The 26,291-nt window shown below is 39.3% G+C and overlaps 1 protein-coding gene across 1 annotated transcript in view; it reads left to right on the top strand.

Annotated features, from left to right (window-relative positions):
- The window catches only part of LOC128649615 (protein mono-ADP-ribosyltransferase PARP14), a 220,457-nt gene that overhangs the window by 89,402 nt on the left and 104,764 nt on the right, over positions 1 to 26,291 (top strand). Inside the window, exon 6 of the mRNA XM_053702975.1 lies at positions 9,057 to 10,228. Coding sequence (XP_053558950.1) covers positions 9,057 to 10,228 — 1,172 coding nt within the window. The remainder of the gene's footprint in view (positions 1 to 9,056; positions 10,229 to 26,291) is intronic.

The following is a 26,291-nucleotide window of genomic DNA, read 5'->3' as shown; positions in this document are numbered from 1 at the left end:
AGCTAAAGACTCATGCTTTATCCCCGAACGCAAACCCTCATAGATGGAATGAGGGAAATGCTTCCAAGGCAAGAATTTTTTTTCTGAATGTGGTCCCGGGCCATCCGCAAGGATGGAGCTTGAACCAAAATATCCTTCAAGTAGGAAGCCACTGAAATCCTCTGTAAACTAACTTCTGCCAAAAGAGCTCCTAGCACCTTGGTGAGGACTCAAGGGGCTGTACCTAGACCTACTGGCAGCACTATAATAATCACTATGCATCGAGATGTGAAGTAAAGCATTATTTAAGACAACGGTAGACATAGATTGACCCTTCTCAGCTAGGAGAATAGAGGATTTAAACTACTCTGCCTTAAAGATCGGAAGTTGAACAGATCTGTTGAAATCCTTCAAGTCCAAAATAGGACGGAATCCTCCTTTCTCTTCTGGAACTACATAGAGGTTAGAGTAAAAAATGGTTCCCCTCTCAGACTTGAACAGAGACTATAGCTCCCATACCAAAAAGGTCTTCCACAGAACTAAAGAGAGCCTCCCTTCGGATGGAATCCTCCAGAACCTTTGATGGAATGAAACGATCCCTTGGAGGGCGGGACTTAAAACAGAACCTGTAGCCCTGATGGATAATATCCAACACCCATGGGTCCTAGACTGACCGGGCCCAATCCCCCTATGCTGCTTGTCACCTGATCTGGTTCAACTCTCTCATTATGTCTAGCAGACCCAGAACGATCCTCCAAGCTACCCAACCGCGAGACCTTCTGGATGCCCCATGAGATACAGACTGATGCACGTTCGTGCATTTCTCCGCCGGTTTACCTGTTGTCCAATGGAAACCTCACTGTCACCCCTGACTGAGTTGAAAGGATCACTTAAAGTCTGACCATCTATGGCCCTGCCGCTAATAGGCTAAAATAAGAGGTCATATTTAGGAGCATGATCCATTGGCTGCAACAGATCCCACAGGACTGGTCTAGCCAAATCTGCAACACCAGAGCCTCGTGGTGATAAGAACAATTTGCAGGATAGCTTCACTGACGTAATCATTGGCTAATCCCAAAAAAGCTGACCTGGTCCTGGATCTCCACCAGGGAAATCCCCTTAATCATCTTTACTATCGAATCAGACTAGGATTTAGCAGCTTCTGAGACTGCAGTAATGCTGGCTTAAACAAAGCCCCAAACTGAAGGGACAGTGCTCTGAGATTTTTCTAAGCCCCCCCCACTGGAGAAGAGGACATATAAACCTTGAACCCCTCGAGTTTATCTGTAGGGCATATTGTGCTATCTATGGAAGGAACACTGTACTACACCTCTGTGTGTTCCTCTGGGACAGGAAATAAACTGTTAAAGGCCTCAGAAGAAACAGATGAACAGCTTATCCATTCCTTTTCCCTATAAATTATTTAATCAATAACAGGTAAAACTGGTAAAACATTCAGGTTTCTCAGCCTAGGACCAGGCCCTGAGCCCGTTCTAGGAAAAAATCATTCTTCAGACAAGGTAGCCGCCAGATCTCCAGGGTAGACAAGACCCTGTCCAGAAGAATCCAGAACTGCTTCACATCAAACCTAGTCATCCCCTCCACAAGTTCTCCGACTGGAGAGTCAAAGGAAGCAAAGTCCTTCTTGAAATCAACTGAAGGATCCCCACTTAGAAGTCCTCTCAGAATTGACAGCTGTGGCGGCTCTCGCCACACCCAGGCTATTAACCAGAAAGAAGTTGTCATGCCGCGCCGCTCTAGACTTTGCTAGGGACGCAACGTCTCCTTCCCTGCTCGTTGCCAGGGGCTGTCTGGTCTGGATGCTGCACGCTCCTCTCTCTCAGTTGCCGGTCCAGATTCCTCTGGCGTGAACCCTGCACCTATGTAAGTCGCTCATTAATGATGGTAGGCCCAGGATCGTTGGGTGTATTCGGAATAGTATGACGGTAGGCCCAGGATGACCGGGCCACTAACCACAAGTGTGTCTCCTGTACGAGTACCCAGCCGTAACTATCTAATGGTCCCAAAAGGACCATATAAGTACCACCTCTTTATTAGACAAAATGCCATGAAATAGGAAACAACACACTCATAATGAATCTGTAATGTAGTGTTGGAACACAGACTTATACCTCCTCTTTATTAGACAAAATGCCATGAAAGAGGGGACAACTCACCCATAATGAGTCTCTAATTTAGTTTGTAACACACTTCATTATCAGACAGGGGATAAAGTAGACAGGAAAGAGGCATGAGTAACCCAGGCTCAACCAGTATTATATATACCAATACTACTTTTAGATTTATATGGATATATGATCCCCAGCTCTCCTGAGCCAAACCATGATAAACTTATTTTCCTTATTACAGAGCACCTCTCTCTGCCTACCTCCATGAGATGAGGAAAATAACTACTAGAGGGTGGGGGAATTGGGAGGGAAATTTATAGTCTTGTTTAGGGTGTCTTTGCCTCCTCCTGGTGGCCAGGAATAGTATTTGCAATAGGACATGAATGTCTTTGTGGACTCTCACTGCCAATAGAAGAAAATGATAATTATAACCTTATCACTTAGGAAACAAATGCTTGTTATTGTAAAATATTCATATGTCTCTTTTGTTACAGTAAAGGAGTCTAGTTGAATAGGATAAAAAATTATTTCGGTAACTAGCCATTGGGCATGGTTGGGGATTTTTACAGACGCCTCAGCCCATTCATAAAGACTCTTAAGCCCCTTTGAAGTTACTCGTATTCCAGCCACCTCTTGCTGTTTCAATGCCAATGAGGTTGTCTCTTTTTAGTTTTATTTCACTTTAACTGTTTTTAAGTTTTCTTTAATGCATATATTACACTGCTATATAGAAGCAGTTCTGTAGGGTTTTGAATGTGTTTTTTGTGATACTTTAATGGTAGAACTTGTTCTTTAAGCCAGAAGGTAAACAATTACAAGATTGGTGCTGCTCCATTAATTATAAGGCAGGATATTTTGCAACTAACAGATGGGATGAGGATTGGGTACAAATCTTTTTAAATTGTGCACTTTTTCAAGTTTTTGTCACACAATATTAGTTTATTGAATGGGTTTAGAACAATTCTAAAGAGCATTAACTCTATCCATCATGTTTCAGCATATTTGGTTCAATAGAGAATGGAAATGTTAATTTATTTTTATCAAGCGGTAGATACAGCTTTGGCACTCCTTTGGTGCAGGCTTACATGAGCAAGTCTGCAGCTGATAGTTAAAGGGATACTAAATCCAAAATTTTTCTTTAATGATTCAGACAGAGCATGCCATTTTTAGCAACTTTCTAATTTACTCCTATTATCAATTTTTATTCATTCTCTTGCTATCTTTATTTAAAAAGCAGAAATGTAAAACTTAGGAGTCGGACCATTTTTGGTTCAGAACCTGGGTTATGCTTGCTTATTAGTTGGCTGAATGTAGTCACCAATAAGCGAGCGCTATCCAGGGTTCTGAACCTTAACCCTTTAAGGACACAGCTTTCAGTTTGCTCAATTGTTTTATGACGGAAAAATTCCGTCATATGTCCTTAAGAGGTTAAATGGGCCAGCTCCTAAGCTTTTCATTCCTGCTTTTTAAATAAAGATAACAAGAGAAGGAACAAAAAATTATAATAGGAGTAAAAAAGAAAGTTGTTTAAAATTGCATGCTCCATCTGAATCATGAAAGTAAAAATTGGGGTTTAGTATCCCTTTAAGAAGCAGTGGTCATTAAACTGCTTTTGCTTAACCTCTCTTCTAGCTCTGAGCTGGCATTTTAAAATTGCCCCAGACTAGTACAACTGGGCACAATGCCGCCTGCTAATCGTAGCCAGAGGCAGACAGATTTCATGTTCGGGGACTTGTCCGCGCACACAAGGCCATAGCCTAGGTTTATATTCTATTCTGAAAGCTGCACACACAACTTAGTTAGCAAAGGGCAATCTGTGTCACCTCCTCATTGTTACACTAGCATGCTGATTTTTACATTTAAATGCACTTTTGTTTGTGAATGCTAGAAAACAAAACAGGTTAACCTGTTAGAAAAAAATAAAAATACCTCCATAGCAACACTTCCCATTCTGTATTGGCAGGATATTACAGTCAATTTTTTGTTATTAAAGAATTTCTTTGAGTGTAGTTTTGAAATCAAACTTTCATGATTCAGATAGAGCAGTGTTTCTCAACAGCAGTCCTTAAGTACCCCCAACAGGCCAGGTTTTATTATAGCTGAACTAGAGCACAGGTGAAATTATCAACTAATGGGTGAGAGCAGGTTAGTAATTATGGTTACTGATCAGCTGATTATTTCACCTGTGCTCTAGTTCGGCTATAATGAAAACGTGGCCTGTTGGGGGTACTTGAGGACTGTGATTGAGAAACACTGAGATAGAGCATGCAATTTTAAACAACTTTCCAATTGACTTATATTAGCAACTTTTTTTCTTTGTTCTATTTGTATCCTTTGTTTGTTAGGCTGATAGGAGCTCAGGAGTGTGCACATTTCTTTTGCAGTTTATGGCAGCAAGGTTTGCAGCTATGTATTGTTGTGGATTCTTTGTTAGGATAATAATCTTTTTAGTTCAGGAAGACATCACGACAGAATACTTCAAACTCAGGTCAGCTTTATTCTCTTATTCTGGTACCATCAACAGGCAGATAGCAATGAGAAAATACAGAGCATTTGTGGCAGATGACAACTTCATATTCTGACTACATAAGTAATTAAGTGGCCTTTTATACATACATAGTCTTAACATACAATTCAATGTAAGGCATCTGTCCAATATTACTGATAAACAAAATACAATTAGACCCACAGCAGCTGTACCCTGTTACTTTTAAATCACGATAACTAGGAAAACATCTAGGGCATAAAAGCACTCCAACCTCAAGTTAGTGGACACTCTGACCTAGAGCTAAAGGACATCGTTATTAAAAAATAGGTGCAACTGTCTGGGAACGTATGGAAAATTCAACAACTTGAGTCATTCAGAAAATAATATACACCTAAATTACAAGTTTTGCGGTATGGTGCGGTAAGGCTATACCGCTGAAAAATTGGCCATTGCTTGTGGAATGGCAGGTCTCCTGTATTACAAGTCGCTGCGGTATAGCTATAACGCAAGCATTTTAGCCTGTAACGCAACGATCCAGGCTTATGGGAATCCTGCACTCAAACATAATTTTTTGAGTGCAGGATTTCCATAACGCTGTATTACAGGTTGTGCGTTCCGGCTAAAATGCTCGCGTTATAACCTATACCACCGTGATCCATACCGCGATCTGAGACCAGTAGTTCTGGATTTTGTGAAACAAAAATGTTTCACAAAACTCATGACTAAAATGTTACAACGTACAGTAACACCCATGAACTACCTATTAACCCCCGCATCGAAAATACTTAATATTAAACTTATTAACCCCTAATCCCCTGCCCAACCACATAGCAACACACTAAATTAAACTATTAACCCCTAAACCTAATACTCCCCCGAATTTTAAATTAAATTTACAATATAACTATATTTAACCTCCTTAAAGTGAAGGTAAACTTTGGTGAATGAAAGCCCGTTTTTTTAAAAACAGGAGCACTTTCATTCATCAAAGTTTACAAAGCAGCCGTTTTTATTAAAAACTTACCTTTTTTTCTTTTCACAGCCAGAGCAGCTTCCCCCTCCTGGAAATCCTCTCTTCACACGTCGGCAATGACTAATCCGGCTTCCTCCAATTACGGCTTTCCCCCCAGGGTAGTCATTGCCTGAGGCCATGATGTGATTGGAGGAAGCCGGATTAGTAATTGCTGATGTTTGAAGAGAGGATTTCCAGGAGGGGGAAGCTGCTCTGGCTGTGAAAAGAAAAAAAGGTAAGTTTTTAATCAAAACGCCTGCTTTGTAAACTTTGATGAATGAAAGTGCCCCTGTTTTTAATAGTATTTTAAAAAAATGGGCTTTCATTCATCAAAGTTTACCTTTACTTTAAGGACCAAGGACGTACAGGGTACGTCCTACAAAAAATGTCACTTAATGACTAAGGACGTACCCTGTACGTCCTCAGGGTTTTCAAGTGCTGGAAGCGATCATGATTTCTTCCAGGCCCTTTCATGTTATTGCAGTTATGCATCAATATTGAGGCATCCTGCAATAACAGTTTTTAGGCATCCGATGCAGAGAGAGCCACTCTGTGCGCAGGTGGGAGGGAGTGCGCAAGAGCGGGTGGGACTGGGACCGCTACACTACAGAAAAGTGTAAGGGATGGTGTTAGAGGGGGGAAATTAAATGTTTGGAAAGAGATTTGGGAGGGTGAGGGTGAAGGTGGTAGGGATATGAGGGGGAAGCTACACTACAGAAAATTGGTAAACTAAAAAAAATTACATTACAAAAAAAAAATCTTAAATTATGAAAAATAAAAAAACTCTAAGATTACAAAAACATAAACAAAATTATCCAAAATAATAACAGTTACTCCTAATCTAATACCCCTATAAAAACAAAAAAGCCCCCCCTAAAATAAAAACACCCCCTAACCTAACAATAAACTACCAATAGCCCTTAAAAGGTCTTTTTGTAGGGCATTGCCCTAAGTTAAACAGCACTTTTACCTAAAAATTACAAAGTCCCCCTAACAGTAAACCCCTCCACCCAACCAACCCCCCAAAATTAAAAAAACTAAGTCTAAAAGAAACCTAAGCTACCCGTTACCCCTAAAGGGGCATTTATATACCCTAAAGGGGCATTTATATGGGCTTAAAAGGGCATTCAGCTCTTTTACTGCCCATCCCTGATCTAAAAAAAAAAACACCCAAAAAAACACTAACCCCAGAAAATCTACTCACAGTTCCTGAAGTCCGGACATCCATCTTCATCCAGGCAGCGAGAAGTCTTCATCCAGGCGGCGAAATCTTCATCCAGGCAGCAAAATCTTCATCCATCGCAGGGGCATCTCCTATCTTCATCCTGGTGGCGCGGAGCTGTAGATTATTATTTTTTGTAATCTTAGAGTTTTTTATTCTTCGTAATTTTAGAGTTTTAATTTTTTTGTAATGTAATATTTTTAAATTTTTTCGTAGTGTTAGGATTTTTTAAATTTGTAATTTTTTTATTTTTTGTTAATTTATTGTTTTAAAATAGTAATGTTAGGTTACTTTATAATTTAAACTTAGGTTTTATTAATTTCACAGGTAAGTTTTTATTTATTTAAAGATAGTTATATTGTAAATGTAAATTAAAAATAGGGATTTATTAGGTTTAAGGGTTAATAGTTTAACTTAGTGTGTTGTGATGTAGAGACACGGCAGTTTAGGGGTTAATAGGTTTAGTTTAGTAGTTGTGATGTGGGGGGGGGGCGGCGGTTTAGTGGTTAATAGGTTTATTATAGTAGATGCAATGTGGGGGGCCGGCGGTTTAGGGTTTAATAGGTTTATTTAGTGTTGGCGATGTCGGGGAGCGGCGGATTAGGGGTTAATATTTTTATTTAGTGTCAAGGAGTGGCGGATTAGGGTGTTTAGACTAGGGGTTTATGTTAGGGTGTTAGGTTTTAACATAAAAACCTTCTTTTCCCCATAGACATCAATGGGATTGCGTTACAGTGATTGCCATTCCGCGATCGCAGGTTTTAGTTTTTTCTAACACTTTCTCTCCATTGATGTCTATGGGGGAAAGCGTGCACGAGCACGTAAAGTCAGGCCTTGGGTTTTGTGCGGTATGGAGCTTATCACACCATACCACACAACAAGAGAAGGTTTTTCAGTTACTTGTAATGGCAGCGCTATGAAAAGTGTGATAACGCTATTTTTTTTGTTAGTTACACACCTGGTAGAGCGCAAAACTTGTAATCTTGATGATAGTTTGAATAAACCTCTTCCTACCATTTTACTTCTTCCCACTGTATGACATTGCTATAAACAATGTTGCAAACACTGTTGCCAGATGGCTAAAGATACTGTACACTTCTGATCTCACCTAGGATTACTCTTTAAAGGGACACTGAACCCCAAATTTTTTCTTTTGTGCAATTTTAAGCAACTTTCTAATTTACTCCTATTATCAAATTTTCTTCGTTCTCTTGCTATCTTTATTTATCTATCTTTATCTATTTTTTGGTTCAGACACTAGACAGCACTTGTTTATTGGTCGGTTAAATTAATCCACCAATCAGCAAGAACAACCCAGGTTGTTCACCAAAAATGGGCTAGCATCTAAACTTACATTCATGCTTTTCAAATAAAGATACCAAGAGAATGAAGAACATTTGATAATAGGAGTAAATTAGAAAGTTGCTTAAAACTGCATGCTCTATCTGAATCATGAAAGAAAAAAAATGTGTGTCCCTTTAAGAAAGGATACAAATATAACTACTCAAAATTGATAATAGAAGTACATTGGAAATTTGTTTAAAACTTCATAATCTATACAATCCATTTAAAGGGACATAATTTTTGTTGTTTAAAAAGAAAGATAATCCCTTTATGACCCATTCCCCAGTTTTGCATAACCAAGACTGTTATAGAAATACACTTTTTACCTCTGTGATTACCTTGTATCTAAGCCTCTGCAAACATCACCCTTATTTTAGTTGTTTTGACAGACTTGCATTTTAGCCAATCAGTGCTCACTCCAGGGTAACTTCATGTGCATGAGCTCAATGTTATCTATATGACACACATGAATGAATGCCCTCTAGTGATCAAAATGCATTTAGATTAGAGGCAGTCTTCAAGGTCTAAGAAATTAGCATATGAACCTCCTAGGTTTAGCTTTCAACTAAGAATACCAAGTGAACAAAGCAAAATTGGTGATAAAAGTAAAATGGAAAATTGTTTAAAATTACATTCCCTATTTAAATCATGAAAGTTTTTTTTGGACTTGACTGTCCCTTTAAGTTTAATTTTGACTTTACTGTCTGTTTTATTGTAGTCTGTTCAATCAATAGAAACAAGCGTCAAAGCTGGGGATCTGGACAAAACCCTAACATTGAGATTGTGCTCAACAATGTGGCAAACCATAGCTCTGTGTAGCAATGCTGATAATATTTTTATAGGTTTTTCATACAATTTAAATGATCTTATATTTTATAACAGGAGCTGCAGGGCCTCCTGCTGCAAGTGGAGAAGAAGAATCAAGACGGTCTTCGACAGAACCACCTAGGAGGCCAGCCATAACATCTTCTTACATACCTGTCAATAATAGTTCTGCAGTTCTAGTTATCAAAGATGAAATAAGTAATATCACAAAAGATTTCCAAGACCTGCACATTAATGTTGGCCAATGTGAGATAGAGCTATCTGGAAACCCAACTTCTTTGATACAGGCACGTAAAAGACTCAAAGATGCACTAAGCTCAGTAAAGAAGGATTCTGTTAAAATATCTGAATGCAAGCAAAAGTTCCTTATGTCTTTGGATAAGGAGGAAATTTCCCAAATTATTTTTGGAAAAAAAAATGAAGGCCAATTGATTCTTGATACTTCTTGTGGACTGTGCTTATATGCTCCTTCCATCGTCTTGCTTGAACAAGCTAAAAAGGCTTTGGATATTACCATTGTTGAAGAAGTAGTTGAAGTCAAAACAGATGAGTATGAAAAGAGTTGGAGAAACACTGTAGAAAATATTAAACACAATAAAAATATTTATGTGTCATGCACAGAGGGCAAGAAAAACAGCAAGGTGACTCTGGCAGGTATCAGAAAAGATGTAGAAATGGAAGTAAAAAAACTTAAAGAATGTCTAAGCAAGCACAATATAGTCAAGGAGGAGGTCAACTTGAAAAATCCTATATTTGTTAAAAAATTAGATGACTTATTGAAGACTTTTAAACTTGGGCCTATAAGGGCTAAAGTTCAAATTCCACAAAGTTCTGGCCATGTGGTGATTTTGACGGGATGCAGAGATGATGTATCTAATTCCAAAGATATTGTAGTTAAGCTTTTAATGTACTTTCATCAACATCTTCTCTTTAACAAATCTGGAGCAATACAGTTTTTTAGAATGGATGAAAAGCAAATAACTTCCCAGATTCTACAGCAGTACAACTGCTGGGTTGGCTTAAATTGTGACTCAGATATTACAAATCTAGCCATTCCAGATGAAGCCATAACAATAGTTGAACATTCAGCAATTGAGAGATGCTCAACCCTAAGTACCCCTGAAAAAAGCAATGAGAGCAACCAAAAAGCCTCAGGAGGTACTACGACCAATAATGCACAGCTACCTGTCCAACTCATCCTCAGTTATGGAAATCTTGAAGATCAAAAGGTAATTATTTTTTTTCCTTTTAAGTAGTTGAACACATGTAAAACAGTGACATAGATTTTGATGGCAGAACCAGAAGGCCCATCAACTTTGCCCAGGTTGTGCATCATCGTGCAAAAATAAGTGCAAAAAATCAATATCAAAATACCCTAAAAAATAGAAATAATACTCAATAGATTGATATATTAAGGTTGGATATGTTGATATTGTGGTGCCAAATCTCTACTTGCGTGGGTCAGAGCATCACATATGCTCTATATGAAGTGCACACCTAATATTATACTATCAGGCTAAGAGTTTGAACCAGTAGGCATTTCTCATGAAGTGAGAGCAATATATAATATTTACAAACAAAATTAAAACCAAGTAATACACAGTGCAATATGCTTTCACCAAGGGTAATACACAGTGCAATATGCTTTCACCAAGGACTATTGATCCATACAAACAATCAAATGTCCAAAAATGCAGTCTGTTTTTACAGATGGATGTGGATTATAATTCTGTTAATCCTAATGGGGCTCTGCCGATCCTCACGTTCCCACACATGATTATTTCACTTTCTTTTTTTTTGTAAAATTGCAAATTTAAGCTGTATGAAGCCTTTCGCTTTAAAATGTGTATTTGTTTCGAAAGGTGGTGAGAGTCCACTATCCATTACACATGGTAATTACTTCCTTTCCTCTAGGAGGAGGCAAAGATTCCCAAAACTAGGAGGAGGCAAAGATTTCCTCCCACCTAACCAGGAGGTAGGTGAAGAATTGAAGTGTTCCAGATTCTTTGTTGAGAATTTTGGCCATTATATTCCTTTTGGTATATAACATTCAGCTCTTTTCAATAGTGCTGCTCTTTTTAGCTTTAGCTTGCTTCCAGTATATTAGCTGCTTTTTCCATAGGAACTGCTTCTACATTTTCATGCGCTTTATAACGTGTGCCAGCCTTCCTATGCAGTTAATCTTCTCTGCGATCCCGACACACATTTTTGTAACGGGTTAGATCACTGCAGTCTTTTAGTATTTTGTAAGTATATGCTTCTTTGTCAGCGGGATAGTTACATTATCTTTCCTGTCGCTCTATAGCCCACCTTACTGGTTAGCGATCTCATACTGAGATGGCTGAGGTATTCTTCTCTCCGCTTTCCATCGATCTAGGACGAGGTAAAGTTACCTGTTTATTTCTAGATCTGGATTTAAAATGTTCTTATCTACGAATTTTATATTATATTTAACTGTGTGTATTCTTTTCAAAGGGGCTTTTTCTGACTGGTGCTTTCATAATTTTCCCTTATAATCTCGGAATTATCTGCCTCAAGTCCCTGAATATGTATGTTTATTTGATGTCCATTTTTCATTATACCATACTATATTTTATTGTGGTGATTTCTGTCTGTAATTCTTTTGTATTTTAAATAGATTGTGCTTGATCCTCTAATCATTTATTTAAAGGGACAGTCTACACAAAAAATGTTATTGTTTAAAAAGATAGAAAATACCTTTAATACCCATTCCCCAACTTTGCACAACCAACATTGTTAGATTAATATACTTTATAACATTTAAACCTCTAAATTGATAGCCTCTTAATCACATGCTTTTGTATTTGTTTTTCACAACAGGAGACTTAGGCCTCTATTTATCAAGGTCTGGTGGACCGGGATCCGACAGTGCGGATCAGGTCCGCCAGACCTTGCTGAATACGGAGAGCAATACGCTCTCCGTATTCAGCATTGCACCAGCAGCTCACAAGAGCTGCTGGTGCAACGTTGCCCCCTGCAGACTCGCAGCCAATGGGCCGCCAGCAGGGGGGTGTCAATCAACCCGATCGTACTTGATCGGGTTGATTTCCGGCGATGTCTGTCCGCCTGCTCAGAGCAGACGGACAGGTTATGGAGCAGCGGCCTTTGTGATCGCTGCTTCATAACTGCTGTTTCTGGCAAGTCTGAAGACACGCCAGAAACACGGCCCTTCAAGCTCCGTTCGGAGCTTGATAAATATGGGCCTCATAGTTCATGTGGGCCATATAGATAACAATGTGTTCATGCCCGGGAAGTTATTTAAGAGTTAGCACAACACAGTACTAAATGCAACTCAATAGATTTTAAATAGTCAGTCATGTGATCAGGGGGCTGTCAGAAGATGCTTAGATACAAGGTAATCACAGAGGTAAAAAGTATATTAATATAACTTCAATAGTGCTAGGAGTTTGGTCTCCTGAAGAGGCGAGGTTACCAATAAATATCCTAGAATTCTGTGTGATCTTCATGGCTTTCCAGAGCTGACCTCTCCTAATAGAAGATATTTCCTTTTTGTCCAATCAGTCAATTTCACAGGGGAAACATATATCAATACCTAAGGGGGAAATCCTAGTTCTTTTGTGATGAAGGAAGTCTCCTGTATCCTATTTTGGTCAGAGACAAAACTTTGCATGATTTCTGACATTTATTTCCCAGGGGTGAAAACTTCAGAATAATATCTGAGTAGTCAATCTCTCCATCCAGGGGAGTGGTCTTTACATCAGGAGGTATTCATTTTGATAGCATAATGATGGGGTCTTTCAGAGATAGACCTAATGCCTTCTTATTTGAACAACAAACTTTCCACATGTTTTGCATTATTTAGAAGTCCTTAAGAGCCATCAGTAGATGCTGTAGCAGCTCTTTGGTCATTTCCTCTTGCTTACATTTTCCTCTAATAGTTCTTCTGCCCAGAGTGATATCTAGAATCAAACAAGAGCAATCTTCTGTAATTCTAATTGTTCCAGCTTGGTCACGCAGAACTTTTTTTTTTCTGATTTCCAGTTGTCCTCCGTTGCCTCTTTTTAAAATACTACTGTCTCTCTCAAGGTCCTTTCTAATATCAAGATTTCAAAACCCCTCCTCCTGAAGGCTTGGAGATTGAATGCTTAATTCTAAATCAGAGTTTTTTTCCGATGTGGTTGTAGAAACTTTAATCCAAGCTAGAAAGACTGTTACTATAAAAATATATCACAAGTTTTTTAAAGTTTTTCTTAGGATTCTTCAAATTTTACATGAGGTTTGAATAAGGATTTATCTGCAAGCTCTTTAAAAGGTCAAATTTTAGCTCAGTCTATGTTATTCCATAAGAGGATTGCAAATCTTCCAGACATTCAGTTTTGTTCAGGTCTTAGTTAGGATTCCTCCTGTTTTTAAGCCAATCTCTCCACCATGGAATCTAATGTTGGTTCTTAGATTCTTGCAGGCTTCTTCCTTTGTCCCAATCCATTCTCTAAACCTCAAGTATCTTTCTTAGAAGGTTTTATTTCAGGTTGCAATTTATTTAGCTATCAGCTCTTTCCTGTGATCACCCTTATCTTATTTTTCACCAGGATAAGGTTTTAAGAACAAAGTTTGATTTCTTGCCAGAAGTAGTTTAATCTGATAATCTCAATCAATATTGTACTACAATCTCTTGTACTACCTAATCATAATGGATTGTGGGCTCTCACCACCATGAAATAAATTAATCAATCAATCAGGTAAGCATAAATTGTTGTTATTTTTGCATTCCTAAAACAAGCCAAATTAATTGTGTTAAATTATTTGTAAAATAAACTGGATAATTTAATGAGAATGTGAAAAAATGAGTAGTCCTTACTTAGATACATATTCCATGCAATTTCAGCACAATTAAATAATACATTTTAAAGCAGGTTACTTTCACGCAGTATTCACAACATGTGGAAGTAATAATTTTAATATAGTTTTAATTCATTATAAATAAACATCCAAACATGTCACTGCAAAGTTTGAATGCCCAAACATTTTTTTTGCAGTGATACACAAACTTTCTGATTATTTATTCAATTGGAGTACAAATTTCATAGTTTAAATAGTTATTTGAGCAATATTTTAAACTTTTTACCAAACAAAAAAAGCAACAATATTTGTGAACTGAACATGCACAAAACTTTTGAAGTATATCATGCTTCATTCACAGCTTTTAACCCCTTTACTATCCCCGAGAATTTTTAGCATTTTGCTATCACTCCATTTAAACAGATATAGAGCCTTGTTTTTTAGTTTTTATTTTAAGTAGACAACCCAAGGTATTGATCTAGGCCCATTTGCGTATATTTATTGCCACCATTTCACCACCAAATGTGATCATATAAGAAAAATTGTTAACTTTTTAAAAAACTTTGGGGTTCACACTGAAATTATTTACATGCTGCTTGTGCAATCATGACACAACTGATTGTAAAAGTTTCTCTGGAATCCCCTTTGTTCAAAAAACATAATTTAATAATGTAAGAACTTACCTGATAAATTCATTTCTTTCATGTAATTGGCAAGAGTCCATGAGCTAGTGATGTATGGGATATACAATACTACCAGGAGGGGCAAAGTTTCCCAAACCTCAAAATGCCTATAAATACACCCCTCACCACACCTACAATTAAGTGTAACGAATAGCCATGTAGTGGGGTGATAAAGAAAGGAGTAAAAAGCATCAACAAAGGAATTTGGAAATAATTTTGCTTTATACAAAAAAATGATAACCACCATAAAAAGGGTGGGCCTCATGGACTCTTGGCAATATGATAGAAATTAATTTATCAGGTAAGTTCTTACATAAATTATGTTTTCTTTCATGTAATTGGCAAGAGTCCATGAGCTAGTGACGTATGGGATAGCAATACCCAAGATGTGGAACTCCACGCAAGAGTCACTAGAGAGGGAGGGATAAAATAAAAACAGCCATTTCTCCAACATAGGTGTGTCCGGTCCACGGCGTCATCCTTACTTGTGGGATATTCTCTTCCCCAACAGGAAATGGCAAAGAGCCCAGCAAAGCTGGTCACATGATCCCTCCTAGGCTCCGCCTACCCCAGTCATTCTCTTTGCCGTTGTACAGGCAACATCTCCACGGAGATGGCTTAGAGTTTTTTAGTGTTTAACTGTAGTTTTTATTATTCAATCAAGAGTTTGTTATTTTGAAATAGTGCTGGTATGTACTATTTACTCAGAAACAGAAAAGAGATGAAGATTTCTGTTTGTATGAGGAAAATGATTTTAGCAACCGTCACTAAAATCCATGGCTGTTCCACACAGGACTGTTGAGAGCATTAACTTCAGTTGGGGGAACAGTGAGCAGTCTCTTGCTGCTTGAGGTATGACACATTCTAACAAGACGATGTAATGCTGGAAGCTGTCATTTTCCCTATGGGATCCGGTAAGCCATGTTTATTACGATCGTAAATAAGGGCTTCACAAGGGCTTATTAAGACTGTAGACTTTTTCTGGGCTAAATCGATTCATTATTAACACATATTTAGCCTTGAGGAATCATTTTATCTGGGTATTTTGATATAATAATATCGGCAGGCACTGTTTTAGACACCTTATTCTTTAGGGGCTTTCCCAAAGCATAAGCAGAGCCTCATTTTCGCGCCGGTGTTGCGCACTTGTTTTTGGGAGGCATGGCATGCAGTCGCATGTGAGAGGAGCTCTGATACTTAGATAAGACTTTCTGAAGGCGTCATTTGGTATCGTATTCCCCTTTGGGCTTGGTTGGGTCTCAGCAAAGCAGATACCAGGGACTGTAAAGGGGTTAAAGTTCAAAACGGCTCCGGTTCCGTTATTTTAAGGGTTAAAGCTTCCAAATTTGGTGTGCAATACTTTTAAGGCTTTAAGACACTGTGGTGAATTTTGAACAATTCCTTCATGTTTTTTCGCAATTGCAGTAATAAAGTGTGTTCAGTTTAAAATTTAAAGTGACAGTAACGGTTTTATTTTAAAACGTTTTTTGTACTTTGTTATCAAGTTTATGCCTGTTTAACATGTCTGAACTACCAGATAGACTGTGTTCTGAATGTGGGGAAGCCAGAATTCCTATTCATTTAAATAAATGTGATTTATGTGACAATGATAATGATGCCCAAGATGATTCCTCAAGTGAGGGGAGTAAGCATGGTACTGCATCATTCCCTCCTTCGTCTACACGAGTCTTGCCCACTCAGGAGGCCCCTAGTACATCTAGCGCGCCAATACTCCTTACTATGCAACAATTAACGGCTGTAATGGATAATTCTGTCAAAAACATTTTAGCCAAAATGAACACTTATCAGCGTAAGCGCGACTGCTCTGTTTTAGATACTGAAGAGCATGACGACGCTGATAATAATATTTCTGAAGGGCCCCTAACCCAGTCTGATGGGGCCAGGGAGGTTTTGTCTGAGGGAGAAATTACTGATTCAGGGAACATTTCTCAACAAGCTGAACCTGATGTGATTGCATTTAAATTTAAGTTGGAACATCTCCGCATTCTGCTTAAGGAGGTATTATCCACTCTGGATGATTGTGACAAGTTGGTCATCCCAGAGAAACTATGTAAAATGGACAAGTTCCTAGAGGTGCCGGGGCTCCCAGAAGCTTTTCCTATACCCAAGCGGGTGGCGGACATTGTTAAGAAAGAATGGGAAAGGCCCGGTATTCCTTTCGTCCCTCCCCCCATATTTAAAAAATTGTTTCCTATGGTCGACCCCAGAAAGGACTTATGGCAGACAGTCCCCAAGGTCGAGGGAGCGGTTTCCACTTTAAACAAACGCACCACTATACCCATAGAGGATAGTTGTGCTTTCAAAGATCCTATGGATAAAAAATTAGAAGGTTTGCTTAAAAAGATGTTTGTTCAGCAGGGTTACCTTCTACAACCAATTTCATGCATTGTCCCTGTCGCTACAGCCGCATGTTTCTGGTTCGATGAGGTGATAAAGGAGGTCGATAGTGATTCTCCTCCTTTTGAGGAGATTATGGACAGAATCAATGCTCTCAAATTGGCTAATTCTTTCACCCTAGACGCCACTTTGCAATTGGCTAGGTTAGCGGCTAAGAATTCTGGGTTTGCTATTGTGGCGCGCAGAGCGCTTTGGTTGAAATCTTGGTCGGCTGATGTGTCTTCCAAGAACAAGTTACTTAACATTCCTTTCAAGGGGAAAACGCTGTTTGGCCCTGACTTGAAAGAGATTATCTCTGATATCACTGGGGGTAAGGGCCACGCCCTTCCTCAGGATCGGCCTTTCAAGGCAAAAAATAAACCTAATTTTCGTCCCTTTCGTAGAAACGGACCAGCCCAAGGTGCTACGTCCTCTAAGCAAGAGGGTAATACTTCTCAAGCCAAGCCAGCTTGGAGACCAATGCAAGGCTGGAACAAGGGAAAGCAGGCCAAGAAACCTGCCACTGCTACCAAGACAGCATGAAATGTTGGCCCCCGATCCGGGACCGGATCTGGTGGGGGGCAGACTCTCTCTCTTCGCTCAGGCTTGGGCAAGAGATGTTCTGGATCCTTGGGCGCTAGAAATAGTCTCCCAAGGTTATCTTCTGGAATTCAAGGGACTTCCCCCAAGGGGGAGGTTCCACAGGTCTCAGTTGTCTTCAGACCACATAAAAAGACAGGCATTCTTACATTGTGTAGAAGACCTGTTAAAAATGGGAGTGATTCATCCTGTTCCATTAAGAGAACAAGGGATGGGGTTCTACTCCAATCTGTTCATAGTTCCCAAAAAAGAGGGAACGTTCAGACCAATCTTAGATCTCAAGATCTTAAACAAGTTTCTCAAGGTTCCATCGTTCAAGATGGAAACCATTCGAACTATTCTTCCTTCCATCCAGGAAGGTCAATTCATGACCACGGTGGATTTAAAGGATGCGTATCTACATATTCCTATCCACAAGGAACATCATCGGTTCCTAAGGTTCGCATTCCTGGACAAACATTACCAGTTCGTGGCGCTTCCTTTCGGATTAGCCACTGCTCCAAGGATTTTCACAAAGGTACTAGGGTCCCTTCTAGCTGTGCTAAGACCAAGGGGCATTGCTGTAGTACCTTACTTGGACGACATTCTGATTCAAGCGTCGTCTCTTCCTCAAGCAAAGGCTCACACGGACATTGTCCTGGCCTTCCTCAGATCTCACGGATGGAAAGTGAACGTGGAAAAGAGTTCTCTATCTCCGTCAACAAGGGTTACCTTCTTGGGAACAATAATAGACTCCTTAGAAATGAGGATTTTTCTGACAGAGGCCAGAAAAACAAAACTTCTAGACTCTTGTCGGATACTTCATTCCGTTCCTCTTCCTTCCATAGCTCAGTGCATGGAAGTGATCGGGTTGATGGTAGCGGCAATGGACATAGTTCCTTTTGCGCGCATTCATCTAAGACCATTACAACTGTGCATGCTCAGTCAGTGGAATGGGGACTATACAGACTTATCTCCGAAGATACAAGTAAATCAGAGGACCAGAGACTCACTCCGTTGGTGGCTGTCCCTGGACAACCTGTCACAAGGGATGACATTCCGCAGACCAGAGTGGGTCATTGTCACGACCGACGCCAGTCTGATGGGCTGGGGCGCGGTCTGGGGATCCCTGAAAGCTCAGGGTCTTTGGTCTCGGGAAGAATCTCTTCTACCGATAAATATTCTGGAACTGAGAGCGATATTCAATGCTCTCAAGGCTTGGCCTCAGCTAGCGAGGGCCAAGTTCATACGGTTTCAATCAGACAACATGACAACTGTTGCGTACGTCAACCATCAGGGGGGAACAAGGAGTTCCCTAGCGATGGAGGAAGTGACCAAAATCATTCTATGGGCGGAGTCTCACTCCTGCCACCTGTCTGCTATCCACATCCCAGGAGTGGAAAATTGGGAAGCGGATTTTCTGAGTCGTCAGACATTGCATCCGGGGGAGTGGGAACTCCATCCGGAAATCTTTGCCCAAGTCACTCAGCTGTGGGGCATTCCAGACATGGATCTGATGGCCTCTCGTCAGAACTTCAAAGTTCCTTGCTACGGGTCCAGATCCAGGGATCCCAAGGCGGCTCTAGTGGATGCACTAGTAGCACCTTGGACCTTCAAACTAGCTTATGTGTTCCCGCCGTTTCCTCTCATCCCCAGGCTGGTAGCCAGGATCAATCAGGAGAGGGCGTCGGTGATCTTGATAGCTCCTGCGTGGCCACGCAGGACTTGGTATGCGGATCTGGTGAATATGTCATCGGCTCCACCTTGGAAGCTACCTTTGAGACGAGACCTTCTTGTTCAGGGTCCGTTCGAACATCCGAATCTGGTTTCACTCCAGCTGACTGCTTGGAGATTGAACGCTTGATCTTATCGAAGCGAGGGTTCTCAGATTCTGTTATCGATACTCTTGTTCAGGCCAGAAAGCCTGTAACTAGAAAGATTTACCACAAAATTTGGAAAAAATATATCTGTTGGTGTGAATCTAAAGGATTCCCTTGGGACAAGGTTAAGATTCCTAGGATTCTATCCTTCCTTCAAGAAGGATTGGAAAAAGGATTATCTGCAAGTTCCCTGAAGGGACAGATTTCTGCCTTGTCGGTGTTACTTCACAAAAAGCTGGCTGCTGTGCCAGATGTTCAAGCCTTTGTTCAGGCTCTGGTTAGAATTAAGCCTGTTTACAAACCTTTGACTCCTCCTTGGAGTCTCAATTTAGTTCTTTCAGTTCTTCAGGGGGTTCCGTTTGAACCCTTACATTCCGTTGATATTAAGTTATTATCTTGGAAAGTTTTGTTTTTAGTTGCGATTTCTTCTGCTAGAAGAGTTTCAGAATTATCTGCTCTGCAGTGTTCTCCTCCTTATCTGGTGTTCCACGCAGATAAGGTGGTTTTACGTACTAAACCTGGTTTTCTTCCAAAAGTTGTTTCTAACAAAAACATTAACCAGGAGATTATCGTACCTTCTCTGTGTCCGAAACCAGTTTCAAAGAAGGAACGTTTGTTGCACAATTTGGATGTTGTTCGCGCTCTAAAATTCTATTTAGATGCTACTAAGGACTTTAGACAAACATCTTCCTTGTTTGTTGTTTATTCCGGTAAAAGGAGAGGTCAAAAAGCAACTTCTACCTCTCTCTCTTTTTGGATTAAAAGCATCATCAGATTGGCTTACGAGACTGCCGGACGGCAGCCTCCCGAAAGAATCACAGCTCACTCCACTAGGGCTGTGGCTTCCACATGGGCCTTCAAGAACGAGGCTTCTGTTGATCAGATATGTAGGGCAGCGACTTGGTCTTCACTGCACACTTTTACCAAATTTGACAAGTTTGATACTTTTGCTTCTTCTGAGGCTATTTTTGGGAGAAAGGTTTTGCAAGCCGTGGTGCCTTCCATTTAGGTGACCTGATTTGCTCCCTCCCTTCATCCATGTCCTAAAGCTTTGGTATTGGTTCCCACAAGTAAGGATGACGCCGTGGACCGGACACACCTATGTTGGAGAAAACAGAATTTATGTTTACCTGATAAATTACTTTCTCCAACGGTGTGTCCGGTCCACGGCCCGCCCTGGTTTTTTTAATCAGGTCTGATAATTTATTTTCTTTAACTACAGTCACCACGGTACCATATGGTTTCTCCTATGCAAATATTCCTCCTTAACGTCGGTCGAATGACTGGGGTAGGCGGAGCCTAGGAGGGATCATGTGACCAGCTTTGCTGGGCTCTTTGCCATTTCCTGTTGGGGAAGAGAATATCCCACAAGTAAGGATGACGCCGTGGACCGGACACACCGTTGGAGAAAGTAATTTATCAGGTAAACATAAATTCTGTTTTTCTGCTGAAAAAAATTAATCCACAACCCAGTTTATTGAGAATAAAGTTTATTCTCATAAATGAAAAGAAAAACTTAAAACATAAGCAGAAGAATCAAACTGAAACAGCTTCCCGAAGAACTTTTCTACCAAAAACTGCTTCTAAAGAAGCAAATACATCAAAACGGTAGAATTTAGTAAATGTATGCAAAGAAGACCAAGTTTTGCTGCTTTGCAAACTGATCAACTGAAGCTTCATTCTTAAAAGCCCATGAAGTGGAGACTGATCTAGTAGAATGAGCTGTAATTCTCTGAGGCGGGGATTGACCTGACTCCAAATAAGCTTGATGAATCAAAAGCTTTAACCACGAAGCCAAGGAAACAGCAGAAGCCTTCTGACCTTTCCTAGAACCAGAAAAGATAACAAATAGAATAGAAGTCTTCCTGAAATCTTTAGTAGCTTCAACATAATATTTCAAAGCTCTTACCACATCCAAATAATGTAAGGATCTCTCCAAAGAATTCTTAGGATTAGGACACAAGGAAGGGACAACAATTTCTCTATTAATGTTGTTAGAATTCACAACCTTAGGTAAGAATTTAAATGAAGTCCGCAAAACCGCTTTATCCTGATGAAAAATCAGAAAAGGAGATTCACAAGAAAGAGCGGATAATTCAGAAACTCTTCTAGCTGAAGAGATGGCCAAAAGGAACAATACTTTCCAAGAAAGTAGTTTAATGTCCAAAGAATGTATAGGCTCAAAAGGAGGAGTCTGTAAAGCCTTCAAAACCAAATTAAGACTCCAAGGAGGAGAGATTGATTTAAAGACAGGCTTGATACGAACCAAAGCCTGTACAAAACAGTGAATATCAGGAAGTTCTTTCTGTGAAATAAAACAGAAAGAGCAGAGATTTGTCCCTTCAAGGAACTTGCAGACAAACCCTTATCCAAACCATCCTGAAGAAAACTGTAAAATTCTAGGAATTCTGAAAGAATGCCAAGAGAATTTATGAGAAGAACACCATAAAATATAAATCTTCCAAACTCGATAATAATTTTTTCTAGAACCAGATTTACGAGCCTGTAACATAGTATTAATCACTGAGTCAGAGAAACCTCTATGACTAAGCACTAGGCGTTCAATTTCCATACCTTCAAATTTGATGATTTGAGATCCTGATGGAAAAACGGACCTTGAGACAGACGGTCCGGCCTTAATGGAAGTGGCCAAGGTTGGCAACTGGACATCCGAACAAGATCCGCATACCAAAACCTGTGAGGCTATGCTGGAGCCAGCATGATATTGTGATATTGTCTGTCTGAAAAAAATGAACGGTTCTCTCTTCAACAGAGGCCAAATCTGAAGAGCCCTGAAAATCGCATGGAGTTCCAAAATATTGATTGGTAATCTCGCCTCTTGAGATTTCCAAACCCCTTGTGATCTCAGAGATCACCAAACAGCTCCACAACCTGAAAGACTCGCATCTGTTGTGATCACAGTCCAGGTTGGACAAACAAAAGAGGCCCCTTGAACTATACGATGGTGATCTAACCACCAAGTCAGAGATAGTCGAACATTGGGATTTAAGGATATTAATTGTGATATCCTTGTATAATCTCTGCATCATTGGTTCAGCATACAAAGCTGAAGAGGTCTCATGTGAAAACGAGCAAAGGGGATCGCATCAGATGCTGCAGTCATGAGACCTAAAACTTCCATGCACATAGCTACTGAAAGGAATGACTGAGACTGAAGGTTCCGACAGACTGAAACCAATTTTAAATGTCTCTTGTCTGTTGGAGACAGAGTCATGGACACTGAATCTATCCGGAAACTTAAAAAGGTGACCCTTATCTGAGGAATCAAATAACGTTTTGGTAAATTGATCCTCTAACCATGTTTTCGAAGAAACAACACTAGTTGATTCGTGTGAGATTCTGCAGAACGTAAAGACTGAGCTAGTACCAAGATATCATCCAAATAAGGAAACACCGCAATACCCCGCTCTCTGATTACAGAGAGTAGGGCACCGAGAAACTTTGAAAAGATTCTTGGAGCTGTCGCTAGGCCAAAAGGAAGAGCAACAAATTGGTAATGCTTGTCTAGAAAAGAGAATCTCAGAAACTGATAATGATCTGGATGAATCGGAATATGAAGATATGCATCCTGCAAGTCTATTGTGGACATATAATGTCCTTGCTGAACAAAAGGCAGAATAGTCCTTATAGTCAACATTTTGAAAGTTGGTACTCTTACATAACGATTCAAAATTTTCAGATCCAGAACTGGTCTAAATGAATTTTCTTTCTTTGGGACAATGAATAGATTTGAATAAAACCCCAGACCCTGTTCCTGAAACGGAACTGGCATGATTACCCCTGAAAACTCCAGGTCTGAAACACACTTCAGGAAAGCCTGAGCCTTTACTGGATTTGCTGGGATGGGTGAGAGAAAATATCTTCTCACAGGAGGTTTTACTCTGAATCCTATTCGGTACCCCTGACAGACAATACTCAGAATCCATTGATTTTGGACAGAATTTATCCAAACATCCTTGAAAAATCTTAATATGCCCCTACCAGCTAAGATAGAATGAGGGCCACACCTTCATGCGGACTTGGGGGCTGGCTTTGGTTTCTTAAATGGCTTGGATTTATTCCAATTTGAAGAAGGTTTCCAATTGGAAATAGATTCCTTGGGGGAAAGATTAGGTTTCTGTTCCTTATTTTGTCGAAAAGGAACGAAAACGGTTAGAAGCTTTAGATTTACCCTCAGGTCTTTTATCCTGAGGCAAAAAACTCCCTTCCCCCCCTCTAGTGACAGTTGAAATAACCAAATCCAGCTGAGAACCAAATAACTTATTACCTTGGAAAGAAAGAGATAGCAATCTGGACTTAGAAGTCATGTCAGCATTCCAAGATTTAAGCCACAAAGCTCTTCTAGCTAAAATAGCTAAAGACATAGATTTAACATCAATTTTGATGATATCAAAAATCGCATCACAAATAAAATGATTAGCACATTGAAGCAAGTGAACAATGCTAGACAAATCAGAATCCAATTCTTGCTGCGCTAAATTTTCCAACCAAAAAGTTGATGCAGCTGCAACATCAGCCAAAGAAACTGCAGGCCTGAGAAGATGACCCAAATATAAATAGGCTTTCCTTAGATAAGATTCAAGTTTCCTATCTAAAGGATCTTTAAAAGAAGTACTATTTTCCATAGGAATAGTAGTATGTTTAGCAAGAGTAGAGAGAGCCCCATTAACTTTGGGGATCTTTTCCCAAAATTACATTGTAACTGCTGGCAAAGGATACAATTTTTTAAACCTTGAAGAAGGAATAAAAGAAGTACCAGGCTTATTCCATTCCTTAGAAATCATATCAGAAATAGCATCAGGAACTGGAAAAACCTCTGGAGTAACCACAGGAGGTTTAAAAACAGAATTTAAATGTTTACTAGTTTTAATATCAAGAGGACTAGTTTCCTCCATATCCAATGTAATCAACACTTCTTTTAACAAAGAAGTATAACGAATATACTACATTTTAAATAAATAAGTAGATTTGTCAGTGTCAATATCTGAGGAAGGATCTTCTGAATCAGATAGATCCTTATCAGAGGAGGATAATTCAGTATGTTGTCGTTCATTTGAAATTTCATCAACTTTATGATAAGTTTTAAAAAACCTTTTATGTTTATTAGAAAGCGAGATGGCAGACAAAGCCTTCTGAATAGAATCAGTAATAAATTATTTTAAATTCACAGGTATCTTGTACATTAGATTTTGAAGGAGCAGCAACAGGCAATGTACTATTACTGATGGATACATTATCTGCATGTAAAGGTTTATCATGACTATTACAAACCACAGCTAGAGAAAAAATCTCCACAAGTTTACAACAAATGCACTTAGCTTTGGTAGAACTGTTATCATGCAGCAGAGTTCCAACAGTGATTTCTGAGACAGGATCAGATTGAGACATCTTACAAAATATAAGAGAAAAAACAACATATAAAGCAAAATTATCAATTTCCTTATATGGCAGTTTCAGGAATGGGAAAAAAAATGCAAACAGCATAGCCCTCTGACATAGAAAAAAGGCAAGAGGCATATAGGAATGGGGTTTTAATTAATGAAATTATTTGGTGCCAAGTATGACGCACAGCGTAACTGAATTTTTTTGTCACTAACAACATCCAGAAATGATATTGCAACCTTGTGCAAGGAACTCGGCGTAAACTAAGACGCCGGAAATTACAAATTTGAGTCATCGGACGTACTTTCGTGCCAAAAATGACGCAATAAACTTTGGCATTTTTCGCTCTTGCGGGCCTAATTTTGCCCACGAAATTGAAAGAAAAAAACAGTCAATTTGAAAAAAGACTAAACCCCAGGTAAGAAAAATATTCCTAAATATGTTTTTCCCCAAATATGAAACTGACAGTCTGCAAAAGGAAATAAACATAACCCTGACTCATGGCAAATATAAATAGAATACATATATTTAGAACTTTATATTAATACATAAAGTGCCAAGCCATAGCTGAGGGTGTCTTAAGTAATAAAAACATACTTACCGAAAGACACCCATCCACATATAGCAGATAGCCAAACCAGTACTGAAACGGTTATCAGTAGAGGTAATGAAATATGAGAGTATATCGTCGATCTGAAAAGGGAGGTAGGAGATGAATATAAGTGTTTTATTAAAGTGAGACATATGCATATGCTGTCGGCATTCAGCGATGTCTGTTGGACATTATCTGCTGAGTGGATTATGTCAGACAGATATTTGATAAATCGACCCCTCTGCATTAGATATGGCATTATCTAGATCAGGTATGGCCAAACATCACAGGCCCCTAATCTGAATATTTCTGGCTATGAGTTGGGTGTGGCAAACTACTAAGTCAATATTACACTTTGAATAATAATAATAATACATGGTAATGATCTTTTACATTGTTGGTGTAATCATTTTAAAAGTATACCCATAGCTTCAGATACCACACTTCATATGAATTCTATCATAACCATTAATTATTTTCCATTCATATTTGAAATAATAACTGTGTCTAGCCCAGTTACACCTATTAGACCATTTAGGAGGCAGCTCTATAAAATCTAAGCTGACTGAGTAGAGGCCAAAAAGGAGCATTTGCCCCTCTCCCTCCTATCCCACATGTTCCAAAGTGGATTGAACTCTGCAGCTCATAGGTGTGTCACTCCTTCAAATTGTTAATAAAGATCTATAAAACAAAATGGCCTTGATTTCAAGTCGACCGTTTTATTATTTTGTACTTGGCCTCGTACACACAATAAGGCATAATCAGGTATTACAGGTTGTTGGTTAAACGGTTTAACTAAGACATTCTTAACATACCTGATATTTATATAGTGCATCTTATACTTTCAATGGAAAGTGGTAATTACAAGGGCATTGTGGGCACTAATACAAGTCATCAGTTATGCATTGTGCTCAGTTTTTTTTTTAAATCTAGTATT

Source organism: Bombina bombina, chromosome 2 (genome assembly GCF_027579735.1).
Source record: "Bombina bombina isolate aBomBom1 chromosome 2, aBomBom1.pri, whole genome shotgun sequence".
Classification (NCBI taxonomy): domain Eukaryota; kingdom Metazoa; phylum Chordata; class Amphibia; order Anura; family Bombinatoridae; genus Bombina; species Bombina bombina.
The sequence above is the reverse complement of the archived record's forward strand: the minus strand, read 5'-3'. Positions and strand labels throughout refer to the sequence as shown.